This window comes from Lycorma delicatula, chromosome 4, assembly GCF_047948215.1.
Source record: "Lycorma delicatula isolate Av1 chromosome 4, ASM4794821v1, whole genome shotgun sequence".
Lineage (NCBI taxonomy): Eukaryota > Metazoa > Arthropoda > Insecta > Hemiptera > Fulgoridae > Lycorma > Lycorma delicatula.
The window spans coordinates 5,096,011-5,116,482 of NC_134458.1; the positions used below are offsets into that span (position 1 = coordinate 5,096,011).

The window sequence follows — 20,472 nt, forward strand, 5'->3', positions numbered from 1 at the left end:
AACTTAGAATTCCAGGGGAAAATTGGCCACTCACAAGTAGCAAGTCAATGTGGTGAGAGCCGCATTGTCAGACCATGTGGGAGTTCCTTAATGCAGTTGCTTTGTTCAGCTGACATCAGTAGTTTACCTAAGGGAAAAGACTTATACCGCACTGCTGTAAGAAGCTAACCAAGAGACATGGCTGGCTACCAGCCAGATTAAGGCTCCAAGCGCTTTAATGGTGGACAGGTACTTGCTGGCATTCAGCGGCCTAGGCATGGCAGCAAATTTCTGTCTTTGACAAGATAAATCTAATTATTGATAGTCATATATGTTTTAGTAGTTGACAGGGTGCACCTATCCATTTTAGTGATATATGACAAGTGGGCGGTGGGACATGCAAGCAAGTGGTGTATGGTACCATGTTTATTTCACTCACACTTTTAGGTTAGCTCTAGGAGCTAGTTAAGACACTGGTCGCTAAAGTGTTTCAAGACTCAATAGTCGTTTGTGGCACAGGCATACAATCTTATGCTTTATGGCGACCAAATGGGGTGGTGGCGGGAGAAATGCCAAGTAAACCAATCTTCTTTAAATCAGCCATTTGGCTTATGTTAAAAAGCCTAATGTTACTTGCAAAAGCCTTATGTTACTTGCCTTTTGTTTAAAAGAAACAAAAGGAAAGTAAAAACTGAACTATAAAAACACTATTTTATAACATCAATAGAATAAGTAATTAGCTTCAGTATAATTGTCATTAAATGTCAGCTCAATTGACTTTTTCTGAGTATGTGTTTAGTAATCATATCTTACAGCTTTTATAATAAGATTTCATAGGATACTATGATTTTGCACCATGTGTACGAAATCTAAAACTGAGATGGGATTAAAAAAAAGAGAAATTGATGGGGTTTTAGAAACTCCATCTTAACCATCAGTTTTTTTTTTAATATTGTGTGGAATAGAAGTTGTGGAAACAACTTTTCTAATGCCTTGTTAGAGTCCTTTCAAATTTATAGACAGTTACCAAACCAGTGGGACAGAACTTAAGGGTTTTTAACAGAGTACCTGATCTCAAGGAACACAATAAAATATAGGGAAGAATTTGACGCTAACATTAACTGTTTTCATTTGCTTCTTGGCAAAGCGAACTAGTTTCCTGAGTTCATCCTACCCTCAGGAATATATCCAAAATATGGAATAGTTTTAAATAATCAAGTGCTTTTATTAATACTAAATTTATATTTAGGAACGTAATAGGGATTAATTTGATTAATAAAGATCTACAATCTAAGAGAAAAAAAATTTGACAAGTTTTTGTCATCAGTCAGACAAGACTGGTTTGATGCTGTTTTCCATTCCTTTCTTTCTTTGCTAATCTTTTAATCACAAAATATTTATGAGGAGTGATTATAAGACCATGCAGATTCAAGAGCTGGCACTCATAGTACACTGTTGAGGTTTTCTTAATTGTCCTAAAAGTCATTTGGAACATATACCAAGCTGGAGAACTCTGTGGTCAGATACATTCACAATTCTGTTCTGTTGAGTCAACAAGTATTGTGATTTGTAAAAAATTGATGAAAGAATTTCATGTAATGATAAAACATTTGTTGAAAGGTAAACTAAAACCAAGTCAGATAAATATTATGGCGAGTCAGCTGTCTTGATTAGAACAGTTTACAAACAGTTGGGTTATTTTCAAGTGGTCATATTTCCATAGACGGTGCTGAATATTCTTGACAGCTTGCTGAAATTACAACTGCAGGAAAGATCTATTGATTAATTTCATTATGTGGCAATGGAGGATAGAAGATTTAAAGTATATGAAATTGCTATGACAGTAGACATCTCAAATGAAAAAGTGCATCATATTTTACATGAGTATTTACATACATGAAAACTATCCGCTTGATGGGTGTCATGTTTGTTCAAAATTGATCAAAAGTGTGAAGCAGTGAAGATTTCTAAGCATAGTTTAGGGCTGCTATAACGTAACTGAGAGGAATTTTTGCACCACTGATAGAACTGGTAGATCACTACCAACCTGAAACCAAGGAATAGTGTAAATTATTTCATCAGGAGGAAAGATTACGGCTGCTGTCATTTGGCTTGCTCATGACATAATCTTTATTGATTTTATGAGGAAGGGTAAAATTATAACGGTGCAGTAATATGCATCTTTGCTGGAACATCTAAATGAAGAAAAAAACAAAAAACAACCACATTTGAAAAAAAAGAAGGTTTTTTATTATCAAACCACTCTTCTGTGATTGCAACAGGATGATTGTTAGGATTATGATACAAAATTCTTCCACACTCCTTTTACTTGCAAGACAACAACTTCAGACTATTATTTGTTTCCACATATAAAGAAGTGACTTGCTGGAAAGAGATTTTCTTGAAATTATGAAATTATTACTGAAATATTTATATGTTTGAAGAACTTGAATAAATCATACTACAGGGTGTCTAACTTAAAAGATACCCAATCACTTTCTCTAGTCTATAAATAAAGGTTTATTGGCAGACATTTAATAATTTATCGAAGGTGTTGAAAATGATGTCAATTCATTTCTGTGCATTTCTTGACCATGTTCCTGGCAACCTTGTTAGCTGAACCCTTCCATTTCCTGGATGGCATTGGTAATGTTTGTCTTTAATCCTAGCAGGGTGTCGGGCTTGCTGTTATAAACAATTTCTTTTAAGTAAACCCACAAAAAGAAGTCTGGACTAGTCAGATCAGGGGATCTTGGCAAGCACAATTCTTTAGAAATGAAATATCCTGTAGCATCTCCATAGTAGAGCAATTTGTATGGGAAGTGGTGCTCTGTCCTGTTCCGAACTCTAGTTATGCTCATCCTCTTGCAGTAAGGTTGGATAATTTTTTGGTAGATGGCAGCATCCACAGTTGTTTTTATAAAAAACAAAAGTCCTATTATTTGTCGCCTTGAAACCACACATCTTACACCTATTTTTTGTGGATGTATGGGCGATTCAAAGATGTGCGGGCTTTCAGTACCCCAGGTCCAGTAATTAACTAACATACCCAGCAAGGTGAAGCCACGCTTCATATGTGAAAAACACTTGATTTAAAATGCCAATGTTGCCTCTAATGAATTTCTTGAACCATTGATAGTAGTGAGCCCTTTTAATCAGCTTTAGTTAGCTCATTGAAAACCTGCATTCGATACAGATAACATTTCAGCATTCTCCTCACTGCAGTGTAGGCTGAATCTAGTGAAATGTTCTTTTCCCAACTTAGTCTCTGCAAAGATTTTTGAAGAGATCTGGTAACTGTCACTTTAACGTCCTGTACTACATGCATCATTAAAATTGACCTGTGTCGGGCACGTTTCTGACCTAACACCTAGCCTGTTTCACAAAATTTTTTAACTGACTTCTGAACAACACTTTTCGCTTGTGCTTCAAATTTTCAGATCTTTCCGTGAACGTTTGCTGACACACAACATGAGATTTTGTTTCTAAATAAGTTTCCATCATGAATACATGCTCCTCAACAGTTAACCACATTTTAACAAACAACAAAAAGACATGATTATGCAACGTTGTTCAAAAGCCAGTGCTGAACACAGACTGGCAATATTCAGATTTGCTGGCAATAAACAGCCCTTCCCACTCCAGCTTCAGTCATGCTAACATCTTCCACATTATTTTACCCATCTCACACCAGTGTATGTATTTTAACAAAAATATGCATTTAGTGTAGACTACTGAGTGATCAGGCCTCTTTTAAATTGAACACTATATGATGATAGGATTGATAACCTTGAGCATTCTTGGACTAAATGTGTAGATTTTACATTATGTTTGGAAATTAAAAAAATTTTTCTGAAAAATTGTGACTTTATTTTAGCATGCAGTTATGAAATATTCTTCATATTACATTATACATTTTCAATTATCAGTTTTTGTTTATTTCAGTTTATGTCTCCAAAAATATTTCTTTTCACATAACTAATATATATTCTGAATATGAGCCAAATTGGACCATAGATACAATGTTCTAAAATATCTCGACCCCAGTGCCATATAGCGGGTCCAAACTAATTCAGAAACCATCGAAGTCATGTGCACAACAACTCACCAAAGTTTCATCACAATTGGGTGAATTGTATAGGAATGCATATGGCACAAACAAACAGACATTCATTTTTATATACTTATATATATAGAAGACCTGGCAATGCTTTGCTGTTGCTAGATTTGAGTATATATACACAGGGTGATTCAAAGAAACGGGAAATTAAAAAAATTAAATAACGTTAATGAAAAATTTTTTTTAGAAAATGAATTTTATTTTGTATAATTGTACAAATGTTGCCATTTTAGGATACATACATTTTAGTTTATTTTTTAAAGATGACATCTTCCAGCTGACCTCCTCTTCTACGTGAACACTCACGAAGTCTCTTCGTTAAATTGTTCACGGTTTGACATAACATCTAAAGTGGAATTTCTGCAATTGCTTCTTGGATATTTGCCTTCAGTTCTTCCGTTGTAGCAGGTCTACTGTAGAACACTTTGCTTTTAAGGTGACCCCACAAAAAGTAATAGCAAGCTGAGAGATAAGGCGATCTGGGAGGCCATCTAATGTCACCATTTTGTGAAATGACACGTCCAAACAATCGGCGTACAGCTGCCATCAATATTCGTGCAGTATGTGACGTTGCTCCATCTTGTTGAAACCAGGCTGTGTTAAGGATTGGTGAAAATCTCTTTTGTTGTTCCACAACAAAGGTTTCAAGCATGACTACGTAACGAGCCGACTTCACTGTAATCGCAAGACCGTTGTCATCCTCAAAAAAATAAGGGCCTATAACACCGTAAGATGACATAGCACACCACACGGTCACTTTCTGGCTGTGCAACGGACGCTGGTGTAGCTGCTTAGGATTTTCTTGTGCCCAGTATCTGAAATTTTGCTTGTTAACAAATCCACTGAGGCGGAAATGTGCTTCGTCTGACATCCACAGTTTGTGAACAAACCATTCGTTATCATTTATCTTCTGAAGCATTACATTACAGAATTGTGCTCGCACAACTGTATCGTTCGGTTTCAGTTCCTGGACGATCTGCAACTTGAATGGATGGTATTGCAAGTCCTTCACTAACATTCTTCGAACACTTGAACTATGCAGTTGTAAAGATGCTGAGAGATGACGGATTGACCGATGTGGACTTCATGTGGCAACATCTTGCAAAGCTTGAACATTCTGTGGTGTACAGACGGTTCGCTCATGGCCTGGAGGTTTCTTTTTCATTGCCGGACCATTTTTCTCAAAATTAGATATCCATGTTTTAATTGCATGTGCTGATGGAACACGGTCGTGCCGTCCCAGATTAAAATGACGGTGAAATTCTCTACGTGCTCACTCCACTTTGTCATTGTTTTTGTAAAACGCTTTGATAGCAAATGCACGTTGCACACCACTCCAAGGATCCATGACAACTAAATGGCAGGTTAGGTTAGAGAGGCTGGCGCCACTTATCAAGTGGTACCAATCGCCCATGGCTACCAACACAACTTTCAAAATTTCCTGTTTCTTTGAATCACTCTGTATTTATTAAATAAACACAAATGAAAATTTGATAATACATTAAAAACTGAACATTAAAGAACATCACAAAATTTAATCTTTCCCTTTTTCCCTCTTCACCCCTTCCCTATTCCCATCTTCATTTCTTTCCATTTTTCCCTTCTTCCCTTAACTAATATATATTTAATTACTCTTACCCTTAACAATATAGCTTACTAAATAAATAATTATCTCTTTAAACAAAATGGAAACATTTGATTTATTCCATTTATACCATAATACTAATGCATATATATATGGTATATACAACATCATATTCTTTCAGCCTCTGCAAAGCACAGAATTAGAGAAACACTTGTACCTTTAATTTTTCTACTTCATCAAAATGCTTTCAGGCCTCAGCCCATCCTCAGTGATATCTTTTGTAAATTTTTGAACTGTTTATAATTTATACAATAATTGTACTAGCTTTTTATATTTTGTAAAAATTGTTTATTTAAAATAAAATAAATTTAAAAAATTTAAAATAAATTTAGAACAATATTTGTTAAGTCAAGAATGAAAAAGAATTTCAGTAACTATTAATTTATCATATTCATTCTTTTTCATTCTTGACAACAAATATTTGTTCTAAATTTATTTTTTATTTTTTAAAAATTTGTTTAATTTATTTAATTTTAAGTAAACAGTTTTTACAAAATATGAAAAGCTAATAGTTATTGTGTAAATTGTAAGTTTAAGAATTTATAAAAGATATCACTGAGGATGGGCTTAGGTCTGAAAGCGTTTTGATGAAGTAAAAAAATTAAAAGGTAAGAGTGTTTCTCTAATTCTGTATTTTGCGGAGGCTAAAAGAATATTATATTGCATTTATAGATATTTATGTACAGAGGAAAAAAATGGACTATAAAAAGTTCAACCTAAATAAATTAATCTATATGGTATATATATGCCAGCCATAACCATATAGTTATAGCTGACGTGGCATGAAGCACAATACTCTCCCAAAAATTACATAGCCATTTTCAAAAATAACAAGATCTCATGCCCCACTGACTACGAAAGTAGTCTCTCTGCCTGGACTTAATATGCTATTGTGTATTGGCATACCTTGCCCACAGAAGTAGATTTATTAACTCCCCTACAAGTAACACCTCACACTGTTCACCACGGGGATTGATTGTAAATGAACATCATTACTCTTAAAGAAAGTATTTTGCCAGTTCTTCTTACACTTGAGGTTCTTTACAAGCATTACAATGATAACAAAGGCTGGTACATATAGTATAAAGCAACAAATTAATTTATCCCTTTCTGTCGAGAAACAATAAGTATATTACTTCAACTCAGCAATGGGAGTGCCATAATAATCCATTAATTTGATTATCCATTAAATTATAATTACCTTAGTAATTACTACAATTTAGCATACTTACTGATTATAATAAAGGGTATTTGAATTTAGAAAAAGCCTTTGCAATAATTACCATAATACTTACTGTGGTGCTTTCTTTAAACATAAATCTTGTGTAGAAGTTTGATGCGCTAAGTACATTTCAAATTAAAGAATTGTAGAGCTAAAATTTCATTTAATTAATTATCATAATTTAAATTAAAATTAACTTTTTTATTTTATTTTTGTTAAATATTATCAGTAAGCTAGTGGGTTACTAACAGTAATAATTGAAGCAGTGTACTAAAATAGTTATAAGAAAGACATTAATAAACAAAGTATAAAAAAAATGACTAAATACAAATCCATTTTTAAATGATCTGTTAGTTTGACAATTGAAATACATATAAAATTTTCCCATAACAGATTTCAAATTTATTTTCATATTTACTATTTACTAATGCCTCCAACAAACGTATTTATCAGCCAGTCTATGAAGTATATTCAGAGGAGCAAAAACATCCTTTACAGAATAAAAATTTCTTGTATGTATTAACGTTATTAACAAAATATATTTTGGACTTAATTAGTTGTATATCTAGGAAGATCAAGAAGATATTTTACACTAATATATATTAAGAATCTGATCAGAGTAGTAATTATAATTAAGGGTTGTAATATAAATAAGTCTTGTATGTGTATAAAATCACAAAGGTTGAGATTCAATGCTCAACAAACCGTCCTGAGAACATCATCCCTTAAATTAGCTGAATGACACCGGCGATGAATTCTATTATTAAAGTGGCTTTGAAATAATGCAAACTGTGTAATTCACAGATGATCCTCAGAAATCCTAATCTCTTCATAATAATGTAAGTTGTCCTGATCGATGTGGTACATACTTTTATGCAGTTAATAAATAATTCACTATGTAAGATTAAGGCTTGTGTGTGAAAAAAAGATACTTGTAGTGTTTATTGTAGCTCAGAACCTTGAGATTAAAGGCCTTGCCAATCTACTGTGGAGGTCAGTAACTCATTGGTGATCCAAATTCTCCATCAGTACATCGATGTGAAATCTAAGTAGTGGTTTTACATTTTTCCTTTAATCACTAGTAGTGCCTCTTAGACTTAAGATTTTTTCTCTGTTTTATATTTGTTTAGTTTAAAGTGAAATTAATACATGCTGTTGTTAGGCTGAATTGCTGAGACATTGTTTGTAATAAATTTTTAAAATCTACATGTAATAACAAAGTAGTATCACCATACAAAACAAGTTGACAGTGCAGACGGGCTGAATTATTGGATGCTAAAAAATTGACTGCATGATGTGACACTTCATTATTTATGCTAACAAATAGTTGTCAGTCTTCTAATTGAGATTTAATAAAGTATAATTCCTGGTTTTTACCCATAAAAATTTAATTTTATAAGTAAGTTTTCAGACACAATTGAATTTCTGAATAAGTTCACAGTTCAGCACAACATAGCGTTTCTTTTTACTTGTATCAATTTTCAGAAATATGTTTATAATTAAATTAATTGTTTATTTTGATCAGAACTAAAATGTATGATGTAGATCATATTGAATTGGGAAACAATTTTAAAGAATTATTTTAACATTTATTTAATTGGACTAAGATAAAGTGTGACTTGACGTTGTTTAAAACAGTTTATCTCGTTTTCATTAGAACAACAGTATTGACTTGCATAACATAAATATATATTTTGAATATTTTTTTTTTAATGGAAAGGAAAATTGTAGTTCTATAAAATACTAATAAAATACAGAAAGAAAGAAATTTCTGGCATTATAATTGTACAATATTACTCTTTTGAATGACACAGCTAACCATTATAAAATAGTTATCTACCTGGTAAATTCTTAATGAACAGTATAATTGTGTAAGTATGCTATAATTGAAACACCATTGTAAAATATGGATTATTTTTATGAAGACTTATTTATGACATGTTGTGTAAAGGAGAACTTAGAGAAGAATACTGAATAAAAATTAAAATGGGATACAGTAAGAAAAGAAATAAAAGAAATTAATATACAGCATGCAGTATGGTTAAAGTAAAGCTATTACAAAATGGTGGTACAGAACAGCCTTGACAGATTGAGATTGCATTTAGTTGAAAACAATCTTTTGGGGATTTTTTTTTTAGTATATACTTTACACTATATTTTCCAACTAAAGATGCCTCATTCTCACCATCCTAAAACTTCTGAATCAACTGAATTGTATGGTCTTCCATACTCACATACATCCTAGATATTTGTAACATCAATCAATGAGTCATCTTAGAAATGTTTAAAGTTTGTGTAGTACTGTAGCTTGGATATGTATTACTCATTCTTGTCAGCGTTATCTACTTGATAATGTTAAAACCTTGTCTTGGCATGAACTAAAGGATCATGTAACCAATTGTTACTTTTGTTTAATAAGTGCGTCTGGAATTTCTAAAAAATCTAAACGTGTTGTAAAATATCCTTCATTGCAATCCGCAATCAGGTCTGTACCTCACAGTGAAATTATTCCAGTTCTGAGAGTTGATCTATTAAACTTAGTGTTTAATAATGTAGAAAGTGTAGCTTGGGCTTCATTTAAAGACGTTTGCAAAACGTTTCTCGGCAAACAAAAATCCGACAATTACCACAATATTGTTAATCAACTTCTTACTTCATACAGAGCTATGGGATGTAATAAGTCTTTGAAAATAAATTTCCTCCACTCACATCTGGATTTTTTCTCGGCCAACCTCGGAGACGTAAGTGACGAACAAGGTGAACGTTTCCACCAAGACATTTTGGTGATGGAAAGCTGCTATAAAGGGAAGTAGAATACTAACATACTAGCCGACGACTTTTGTACATTAATTCAGGATTTGCCTGAGGCTATTTACAAGGGTAATTCAATTATTATCCACAATTTAGTTATATTTTTGTTATGTTGGTAGTACTGTCGTGTTGCGTAGATGACACCTGCGTGGTTTAATTGTTGTTATGCCTGTGCAGGTTTGATGCTGCTAGGTTAGTTCCATTATTGCTGCCTTGCCGTTAACCATGGCTGCTCAGCTTTCTGTTTGCACCAAAGAAGAGCAACGTTCAGTGATCTGTTTTTTGTGGTCAGAAGGTGTATTAGGGGCTGAAATTCATCGAAGACTTTCAGTACAGTATGGTAACAGTGTGTTATCGCAATGGAGTGTCTACGAATGGATTGAAAAATTCAAAAATGGTCGCACAATTGTTACACACGACGAAGGAGCCGGACAACCATTTACTGCCACAAATGAGGGAAACATTGAGCGTGCACATTACATGGTTTTCTTAGACAGACAAGTAACTATTGATGAAGTGGCACATAGTCTGCAAATTAGTCACGGTTCTGTCTACGAAATCATCCACAACAGACTTGGGTTTCATAAAGTCTGTGCAAGATGAGTCCCAAAACAACTCACACAGTCATATAAACAAACACGCTTAGACATCTGCCAAAAACATTTGGATATTTGGATCGCTATTGTAATGAACAGGACATCTTCTTAGACAGAATCATCAGTTGTGATGAAACATGGATCCATCATTACAAGCCGAAGAGTAAACGGCAGAATATGGAATGGAAACATCCAAATTCTCCGTGCAAAAAAAAGTTCAAGACCCACCCATCTGCAGGAAATCTGATGCTTACGGTTTTTTGGGACTCACAAGGCCCAGTACTGGAACATTATGAGGAAAGGGGCACAACAATAAACGGTGCGTGTTACAGTGAGATGCTTACTGCCAAGCTGAAGCCTGCAATTCAAACTAAACACCAAGGACTGCTGTCGAAAGGTGTTGTGTTGTTGCACGACAATGCCCGTCCACATACTGTTGAAATGCTCCAGAAACTCAACTTTGAAGTACTGGCTCATCCTCCGTATAGTCCTGATCTTGCCCCTTCTCACTACCACTTGTTTGGTCCACACAACGAGGCATTAAGCCGTCGATTTACGTTGGATGAAACAGTGAAAGTGGTGCATTCCTGGCTCGCAGCTCAACCAAAAACCTTCTTTTATGAGGACTTCAAGAAGCTTGTGCAATGATGGACCAAGTGCATTGAAATGCAAGGGGACTATGTTTAAAAATGATGTACATGTAAGTTTTCTATTTGTATTGCAATAAAATTTATAACTACATTGCGGATAATAATTGTCTTACCCTCATATAAAAGAAAAGCATCAGCGAAATCAATCTAACACAGGTTTGGCCCAGATTTTAACTGTATTTTCCCTTAATTTTTTTTGAAGCGTAATTTATTTAAAACTAAGGGTGTTAGAAAAATTGTATTTACAGATCTGTAATGTATGCAAAAAAAGCAATTCAAGAAATGGTATCACACGTAGAAACATTAAAAAAAATTTTTTGTCTATCGGTGTTATAGGGTCGGGCTGCAAATCATGGATCTCCATTTAACTCCTTCTCTACTACTTTGAAACATTCTTCATCTTTTCTCTTGTTCATGTCTTCCGTTACACAATCCAGTCGTTTTTTTCTTGGTCATTCTACATATTTCTTCTTCCTGTTATACTGTGTTTCAAAATTAATATCAAAGTTTAAAGCTTTATAATATTTATTACGTTTTACTTACAGTGATAAATTATACATGAAATGAAAGAGCAACTCAACAGTTTTCCCTATACGTGTTCTATGTAAGCACCATTCGTCACATCAAACATCCAGCTGATAGGAGAGTTCATCCCATACTTTAATAAGCAAGTCTGGTGATAGCTGCTTCAGTCCTGTGTTTCAAGTTTCCTTAAAATGCCTCTACACAGACATTGCTGGAATTGCTAATTCACGACTAGCCTTACTGATGGACATCTTATGACTATACACAAAAGACTTTCTTACACATTCAATATTGTCTTCAGACACACTCGGTCATCCTGTACTCTTTCCTTTACAAATACAGCCATTGTCACTCGAGGGATGACAACAGAACTTCAAATGGAGCGTACGTCGAACAATAATTACAGATTCACACTTTTCAAACTGCAAAACACAGAATGCTTTCCATTGGGGGCATGCATTTTGAGCATTTGTTATCTTTACTACTAACACTTTCAAGCAGAAGATACAGGAAACAGTTTAGCTAAAACTGTTTGACTTGCTCTTTCATTTCATGTATAATTAATCAGTGTACATGAAACTTGAGAAATATTACATAGCTTTAAAAAACCCCAATATTCATTTTGAAACATTGTATTTAAATAAAAAAATTATTTTGTTGCTCTTTCACTTGCCATTCTCTGTGAGTGCACAACTATCTTAGGCTGCCTTTCACAATTCTCTCCTGTACTGCTCTACATTGTAGGTCTTCTTTTATTGCAGCATTTATTTTTCTATCACTTCTCATCTTTTCTATTACGATTCTTATAAACTTAATCTCTTTCTTTTTCCTGTTTAGCCTCTAGTAGTTACCATTCAGATAATACTTCAGAGGATGATATGTATGAGTGTAAATGAAGTGTAGTCTTGTACAGTCTCAGTTCGACCATTCCTGAGATGTGTGGTTAATTGAAACCCAACCACCAAAGAACACTGGTATCCACGATCTAGTATTCAAATCCGTGTAAAAATAACTGACTTTACTAGGACTTGAACGCTGGAACTCTTGGCTTCCAAATTAGCTGATTTGAGAAGATGCGTTCACCACTAGACCAACCCGGTGGGTTATAAACTTATCTTCTTTTTTCGACAGCCTCCGGTAACTACCGTTTAGATAATACTTCAGAGGATGAATGAGGATGATATGTATGAGTGTGAATGAAGTGTAGTCTTGTACATTCTTAGTTTGACCATACCTGAGATGTGTGGTTAATTGAAATCCAACCACCAAAGAACACCGGTATCCACGATCTAGTATTCAAGTCTGTGTAAAAATAGCTGGCTTTACTAGGACTTGAACGCTGGAACTCTCGACTTCCAAATCAGCTGATTTGGGAAGACGCGTTCACCACTAGACCAACCCGGTGGGTATAAACTTATCTAATTTGCCTGTACTTTACGTCATCTCTTTATTTAGTAATCCAATAACCTTAGCCTTATGTTAGAATAGGGACATAGTAACTTGTGAATTATCTGTTTGCAGTCACCACCATGTAACAATGAGCTTGGAGTGGCGACAGTTACTACCCAGCATAAAAACATGGAAAAGCAAAAGTGAAACAGAAATAAAATAAAATAAAAATAACTTTTGCATTTGAAACATGATGTCACTTTCTTATTTCTGTAAAAACATAAAAATACATTACTTTGTAAACAACAGTTGCATCTTGTATATGCTACTAAGTCATCTCTTAGTAGCATAAACATGATGCAACTAATCATGGTGTGCCAATGTTTTAGAGAACAATTGTAGCAGTGACATGCAGGCTGAACAGCCAAGCTCGACATTATGTGGTGGCATTTCATTAGAACTTCTAACATTTGGATAAAATCTTCTTGCCATGAGCACTTTACTTTTAATCTCCTGATTAATCTTCCCATCTTCAGATACTTCATACCAAAAAGACTTGTTTATATTTCATTTAATTTAAACTTCTATATACAGTAATTTCCTTGCAGAGGTAACTGCTTTATTTTTTATTTTACTTTTTTTTTACTCTCGTACAGTAACACGTTTATAGGCTCTATCCTTTGGATTTCTCAACAAAAGTCAAAATAAAATCCATTCAGCATGTGATGTACCAAAAACATTAGTCATGTTTTGTCAGAAATTATCTTAAAAGGAAAGATAGCTTATAGTGAGCATTTGATGGTTGAGTAGGGGCAAGAAGAGACATCCAAGGCAGTGCTTCTGTTAAAAAAAAAACTGACAACATAGTTGTAGGTCTTTGCCGTTACACGGCTAAAGCCACATTCTGGGAAAGGCCTACAACTGTGGGTTGTTACTGATGCACGGCTTACACACACAACTTAATTAAAAATATATATAATTTTGATTAAATATAATATTTTTTTGTTTAATTAATTCAATGATTCTAACTAAAGTGTGCACACATACCGTATTTAATTCATGCAGGTGTGGCAGTACTAGTGGCAATGGTCGGCACTATCTAAACTAATGTAATTTCACAACTAACATGGAACGAATTTCACTTGTATGGTCAGCAGCTGGTGTAGCCGCAAGGCTTAACGCACCAGGTACTGAGTCATTGGGTGATCAAGTTTGAGATTCAGCCAGACTGAGTTACTTTTTTTACACTTTAAATATTTATTTATTTAATTTTATCGATCACGATAAAATTATGACTGTGACGTCATAACATAGCAGTAGTTTAGAACATTTTTTGGGTGGGGGATGCGATTTTGCAAAAAAAAAAAGGTTTTTGGCAGATATTGTTATTTTTTAATCATTAACAAATATGCCTAAGAAAGATATGATCTTAATTAGGCGAGAACTCATGATATTGAAGGTGACCTTGCTGTACAGTCATATCCCCTTGACCTTGTAAGTTGAAAATTTAATGGCATCAATATATAGAAGTAATCTGACCAAGTTTGGTCAAAATCGGTCCAGTAGTTCTGGAGATGTAAGGTGATTTAGATGCAAACACCAAACACTTACATACGAACATTAACAAATGGAAAATTTTCATCCGGTTTTTTAGGTTCCTTAGGTGTCAAAACATCGAGATCTGGTGAAAACTGCATATGCCCAAATTGGACCTATTACTTTCTCTTCTAGAGCTGTAGTTCTTGCTGTAGCGCTATATAGACAGGAAAGTAATAATGGGAAGAATTGATTGGAAGTGAATATCAAAAACTGGATGAACTTTATAATTTTTATGAAACAGGGCTCAGTTTTAAGCGTTACCCTCCAAGACAGTTGTGTATGAACTAGAAACTGCAGTTTCCACTCACAAAAGAAAGCTAAGAAGACAACAGTTTTAGTTTATGCAATGCATCAGGAGACCATAAGATGAAAATTTTTGTTGTAGGCAAGCCAAGTTCCAGGAATTTAAGAATTTGACTCATGTCTGCACTACCTGCTAGTTACAGCCAGAAATGGGCATAGATGAAGAAAGCTGTATTCATAAAATTGTATGATTAATTAATGCATTTCTTAAGGAAAATAAATTACCCTCTTCTAATTCTGAAAACATGCCTCACACCTGGAGGAGGCTAGTGATATTCATACTGGTTCTCATACCAGTCATCCATCATACATTCAATATAACAAATGGATAAGGGGGTTTGAAGAATATAAGAAGAAATACAGGCATCACTCACTGTAATTTCTCTTGTAAGTAAGTAATAGAAGGAGAAGAAAGCATTGTGGGAAGTTTAAAAAGAAATTGACAGTGAAAGATTTGTACTGAGTTGAGATTTGGGATCAGGAAAAACACAAAACTATTACTAAATTATGGAAGAAAATGTTTTTTTAATTCTCACACTGTGTAGCTGGAAGAAAAAAATGAAATTAAACTTATTAACTGTCTTCAGAGAGTGAAGATTCTTTAGAAATGGTTATCAAGTGGATGACTGTTGACCAACAGTTTCAAGTACAGATTCATTTGTTGTGAAGATGGTAGGCAAAAATATGAAAGAAGGTGATAAATAGGAAACACAGCTCCAAGAAGAAAGAATAAGTCACAGTGAAAGGGCAAGATTTTAAGTATGCACCGTGGTATGTAGAACAGGAGACAGCCACATTCATAGATATTCTTCTATTAAACACTGGCAAAACTTCACCATGAAAAATTATGTCAACTGGAAAAAAAATTCTGTATAATTTTTCAAAAAAATATGAAAAAATGAACTCTTAGTTTCTAGACGTTACTTAATAATGTAAGTAATTTAAACTACTGTACTTAATTATTTTTTCTTTTCATTTATTGTTATTGTTGTATTCCACATAGTCTGAGTTTTCATTACTTCTGGAGCCATCCAGGTTGAAGTAGCAATAGCAAGATTACTTTAATCTGAAATAAAATTCTATGTTGATGTACTTTAACATCACTCTGGTGCTTCCCTTCTAATTTTTGTTTTCACTTCACATAACTAAGTTATGAAATTACCTTTTCTTCAGTATATATATATATATATATATATATATATATATATACATATATAATAAATATACACATATATAAATATATTGTTTATTGATCAATTGTGATTTCAATTTTACAGAGCCAAATTCAGAATATGTGATAAGTGTCCGAGCCAACAATAATATTGGAGATGGTCCACCTATCTATGAACATGTTAGAACGACTGAAGATTTGCCTCCAGAACCTCCAATTCCATTACTTCCTCCTATCGGTCTAAAAGCAATCGTCTTGTCTTCAAGTTCTGTTGTTTTGTATTGGAGTGATTCCACCTTGTCACAGTCGGTAAGTCCTGTTGGTTAATGTAGTGACATAGAAGTAATATTCTAGTATATTACGTTCTAGTACATCTAATGACCTGAAAGTAATGTGTTTGAACAGATACTTTTGTCATTGGTCACTGAACTGTTTTTTTGCATTCTTCTTTCCTTCATTCCTTTTGATTATAAACCTTTTTTGAACTGATTTTAGTAATTAAGTATATTTCTTGCTGATGACTGGATGCACAGGCATGAAGTCAGTAAGAATTTCTATTCTCTCTCGTTAACCCTGTGATGTTTAGGATAGAAGTTAGAGAAGTCAGTCTGGAGACAAAAAATATTTTCTTAATCATTTTTAACTTGGAAACTGAATAAACATCACTGTGGAGTAGGGAGGCAACTATGAATTGTAATATGATACTTTCTATTCAGGTTATTTTTTGAAAACTAATTTTAAGATTACTCATTTAAATTACTTACAATTGTTAAAAAATTTGAATATGTTAAAGTAGAATAAGGAAAGCTTTCATTGGTGTATTTTTGCTGATGAAAGCAACATATGAGGAATGTTTTTAAGTAAGTACTGTTTTGAAATAAAAAAAAAACAAGTACACTATTCTTAACAATTTTAACATGAAAGATTGTACTTTAATCTGCTTTTCTACATAATTGCCACCAATATTAAGGCACTTGTCATGTTGTGCAACCAGCTTTTGAACACCGTCGTCATAGAAGTCTTCCGCCTGACTTAATAACCACTGCAACACTGTCGATTTGACACCATTATTGTAATGGCACCGACCACCCAGATGTTTCTTCAAATGCAGGAACAAGTGGTAGTCACTAGGCGCTAGATTGGGACTGTATAGAGGTGATAAAGTTGTTCCCAGCCAAATGATTCGATGAATTCTTGAGTTTTAGCCGCTTGTTGACGGGCATTGTCATGAAGCAAAAGGATCTCTTTACTCATCATGCCAGACCTTTTGTTTTGGTTTACACAGCGCAGTTTTTTAAGGTCTCAATACACGTAGAGTTTATTGTGTCACCACGAGGCAAAAACTCACCAGCAATAACCCCTTCCTGTCACAAAACACCATACACATGATTTTCCAGGCCAAAATTGTCTGCTTAAACTTCACTTTCTTGGTGATGTTGAATGCTGTCATTCCTTGGTTTGCTGCTTCGATTCCATTGTAACATAAGCCACCCATGTTTCATCGCCTGTGACAATTTGGCTTAAAAAAATTATCACTCTTTACATTGTACTGCTCAAGAAAAGTCAATACACTGCCTAAATGTTTGGTTTTCTGCACCTCAGTCAACATTTTCGTACCCAGCATGAGCACAAATTTCAATAATTTAAGCATTTGGTCACAATTTCATAGAAAGACACTTCTTGAAACTTGAGGAAACTCTTCAGATAGTAAAGAAATCTAAAGAGTCTGTTCTCTCTCACTTTTTCGTTAACTTTCTGCACCAAATATTCAGCAATGACAGAAGGTCGTCTATTCCGTTTCTCATCATGAACATTCTGGCGGCCATCTTTGAAAGCTCTTACCCAGTTTCATAACATTCCATCGCTCACAATGTTTTCTCCACACACTTCACTGATCTGACAATGAATTTCCGCCACTTTCACATCTTTAGCCCTTAGAAAACAAACCACACCTCATATTTCACAGTCTGCAGGATTCTCGATCAGAGGAGGCATTTTAAATACTCACAAACAAATGTAAACACAGTCAAATGTTTCTGTAAAGGCGACCTAGCCAACAGATGCGGGTACTTAGTGCGCATGTGTGGAATGCCGACCGCAGCGTAGCAGTGGCAGAATTTCAGAACGGTACTTACTTTATAAACATGCTTCGTATTTTATCATATGAAAAAAAATTTTTTATTTTTCAAGTATGGAAGCTACAAAAAATTACATTTTAGCAAATAATTAAGTGCCGTGTGTCCATAAAATAATAGTGGGGTTTTAAATGGTTATAGCTTTGGAACAAAGCATCATAGAGAGATGAACTAAACATTAAGTGAAAGAGAAACACTCCAAGTTTCTTACTTGTTCAGTAGATTTTGATGTGTGCTCCCTTATTTGCCCTGCAGATGTCAAGACAATATTCATTCTCTTGCTATACATGGCAGAGAACATCCAGCATGATAGAAGAAACAGCTTCAGTGATCCTATCTTTTAAATGGTCCAGATTTTGAATTTGAACGGAATATGCTTGTTTTTTTTTTACATAACCCCAAAAATAGATATCCATGGGAGTAAGGTATGGAGAGAGCTTGGGGGCCAGCAATCCACCCTTCTTGTTTGACCGATCGCTGAGGAAATGTTTCTTTAGGAAAATACTGCGTGATTGTGGTAAAATGTGAAGGATCTTTGTCTAACTGGAAAGTTGAATTCTCCGGTAATTGGGGCACTGACATATCCAGGAAGATGTTCCCTGTTATTGTTTTTTCAGCAAAAAAGAAGGGACCAGTAAGTATTCTCAATAGCACACCACACATTAACTTTTTTACTGTCACACTGATGTTCAATAACAGCATGTGGAGGTTCAGTACCCCATATTAACACATTTTGAACAGTTGTTTTAGGAATGCCCAACTGTCTAGAACTCTTCTACATCGATTTCTTCAGGCTACACAAGTAACTTGTTTGCACTGCTTCAATCATTTCATCAGACATCGTTGGCCGTCCTGGACGTGTTTGCTTCAGTAGGCTGCTTATTTCTTTGAGTTGTTTGTCCCATTATCAAATGTTATTTTTATGCGGAGGGTCTTCATTAAACATTGTACACACAACAGTATTTACGCCTAACATGTGTAACTGAATCAAACATAGCCAGCCACAACAGACATTGAAACTTCATCTCCACCGCAAACATGAAACTAACACGCACGTGCTGCTTGCATGTACTAGAAATCCAATGTGCATGTGCTAGCTTTCACACACAAACTTTCTGTTTCATTTAACACAAGTTCATCTCTCTACAATGCCTTGTTCCAAAGTTATAACAATTTAAAACCATACTGTTTTACAGACACACTATTTTATAAAATAACAGAATTTATTGTTTCATGAGAACTCATTGTTTTTATTAACAGTGAAATCAGTATAAGGGTATGTTTTTCTGCCACACTAATCCTGTAAAGAATATATAAATCCAGTTTGACAATTATTATAATTGATAAGTATTATGTATAATTAAATAATTAAAATAGATAAAAAATACTATGTGTTGTTAGCTTCAGTTGCTTTATAATACGGCTGGAAGACATATCAGATAAAAAAGGTTTAATTTTGGGACAACTGATGCATAGTAACATGCGTAACTCAGCTAGTGTAAGTGGTTGTATATTTTTGAAGGATGGTATGGTTGAAAAGAGCAGGTTCATCATAGGTGTGTTTTGCCTCATTATGTACACCATTGTGGCAGTTGTCCACAGTCCGTCTTTAAAAAAATGTTTGATGCAGAGCAGACTAAACGTTCTGATATCTCTAGAAGCTGAAATAATTGTGTTCCTTATGAGTCATTCCATAAGAATAGATAGTAATTAATGTAAGTAATTACTTCATGAATTTACATTTTGATAGTTTTTTCAAGTTATTTAAAAATGATTACTTTAAACGAAAAGAAAAATTTTTGACTAAGATATGGCCAGTTTAGTCATGCTTATGTCATTTAATTTATGTAAAAGCATTTACCTTTGAATACTTTAGTTCAGAAATGTAACCCAAAAAAGTCTCCTGCATAAACCACTTCAGGTTTTATCTAATCTTAACACTTGGTACCACATTTCCACCCTGTGGAATAGGACAGAATTCTTTGTGGATATCAGCAGTCATCTTTTCTTGGCCTTTGGTACACTGACATTCACCCAGAGTCGGCTGAGAGTGGTTATGGCTCTAGCGGGTTTGTCGCCAGCTCTCTTAAGCTTGAGTTTCTAGTGAATCATCATACTGAGTTACTTAGTGACTGGCTTGGTCTCGACAACCTCATCTGTAACCTGCAAGAGGAGAAGGGTGTCAGTACGCTTCTTCATTAGAACCCTGATCTCCATCTTGGTGAAGACTAGAGACAAACCATGGTTGTCCAGCCAGGCACTGATCCTGTGCATCGCTGGCTGAGCCTCACTTGGATGTGCTCCACGTCATGGTCTGCAATAAGTAG

The 20,472-nt window shown here is 34.4% G+C and overlaps 1 protein-coding gene across 4 annotated transcripts in view; it reads left to right on the forward strand.

The window, feature by feature from the left end:
- The window catches only part of fra (neogenin protein frazzled), a 223,663-nt gene that overhangs the window by 103,145 nt on the left and 100,046 nt on the right, over positions 1 to 20,472 (forward strand). For all 4 annotated transcript variants that reach the window (XM_075362193.1, XM_075362192.1, XM_075362195.1 and 1 more), the window contains exon 16: positions 16,117 to 16,319. In XM_075362193.1, the coding sequence (XP_075218308.1) occupies positions 16,117 to 16,319 (203 nt within the window). The remainder of the gene's footprint in view (positions 1 to 16,116; positions 16,320 to 20,472) is intronic.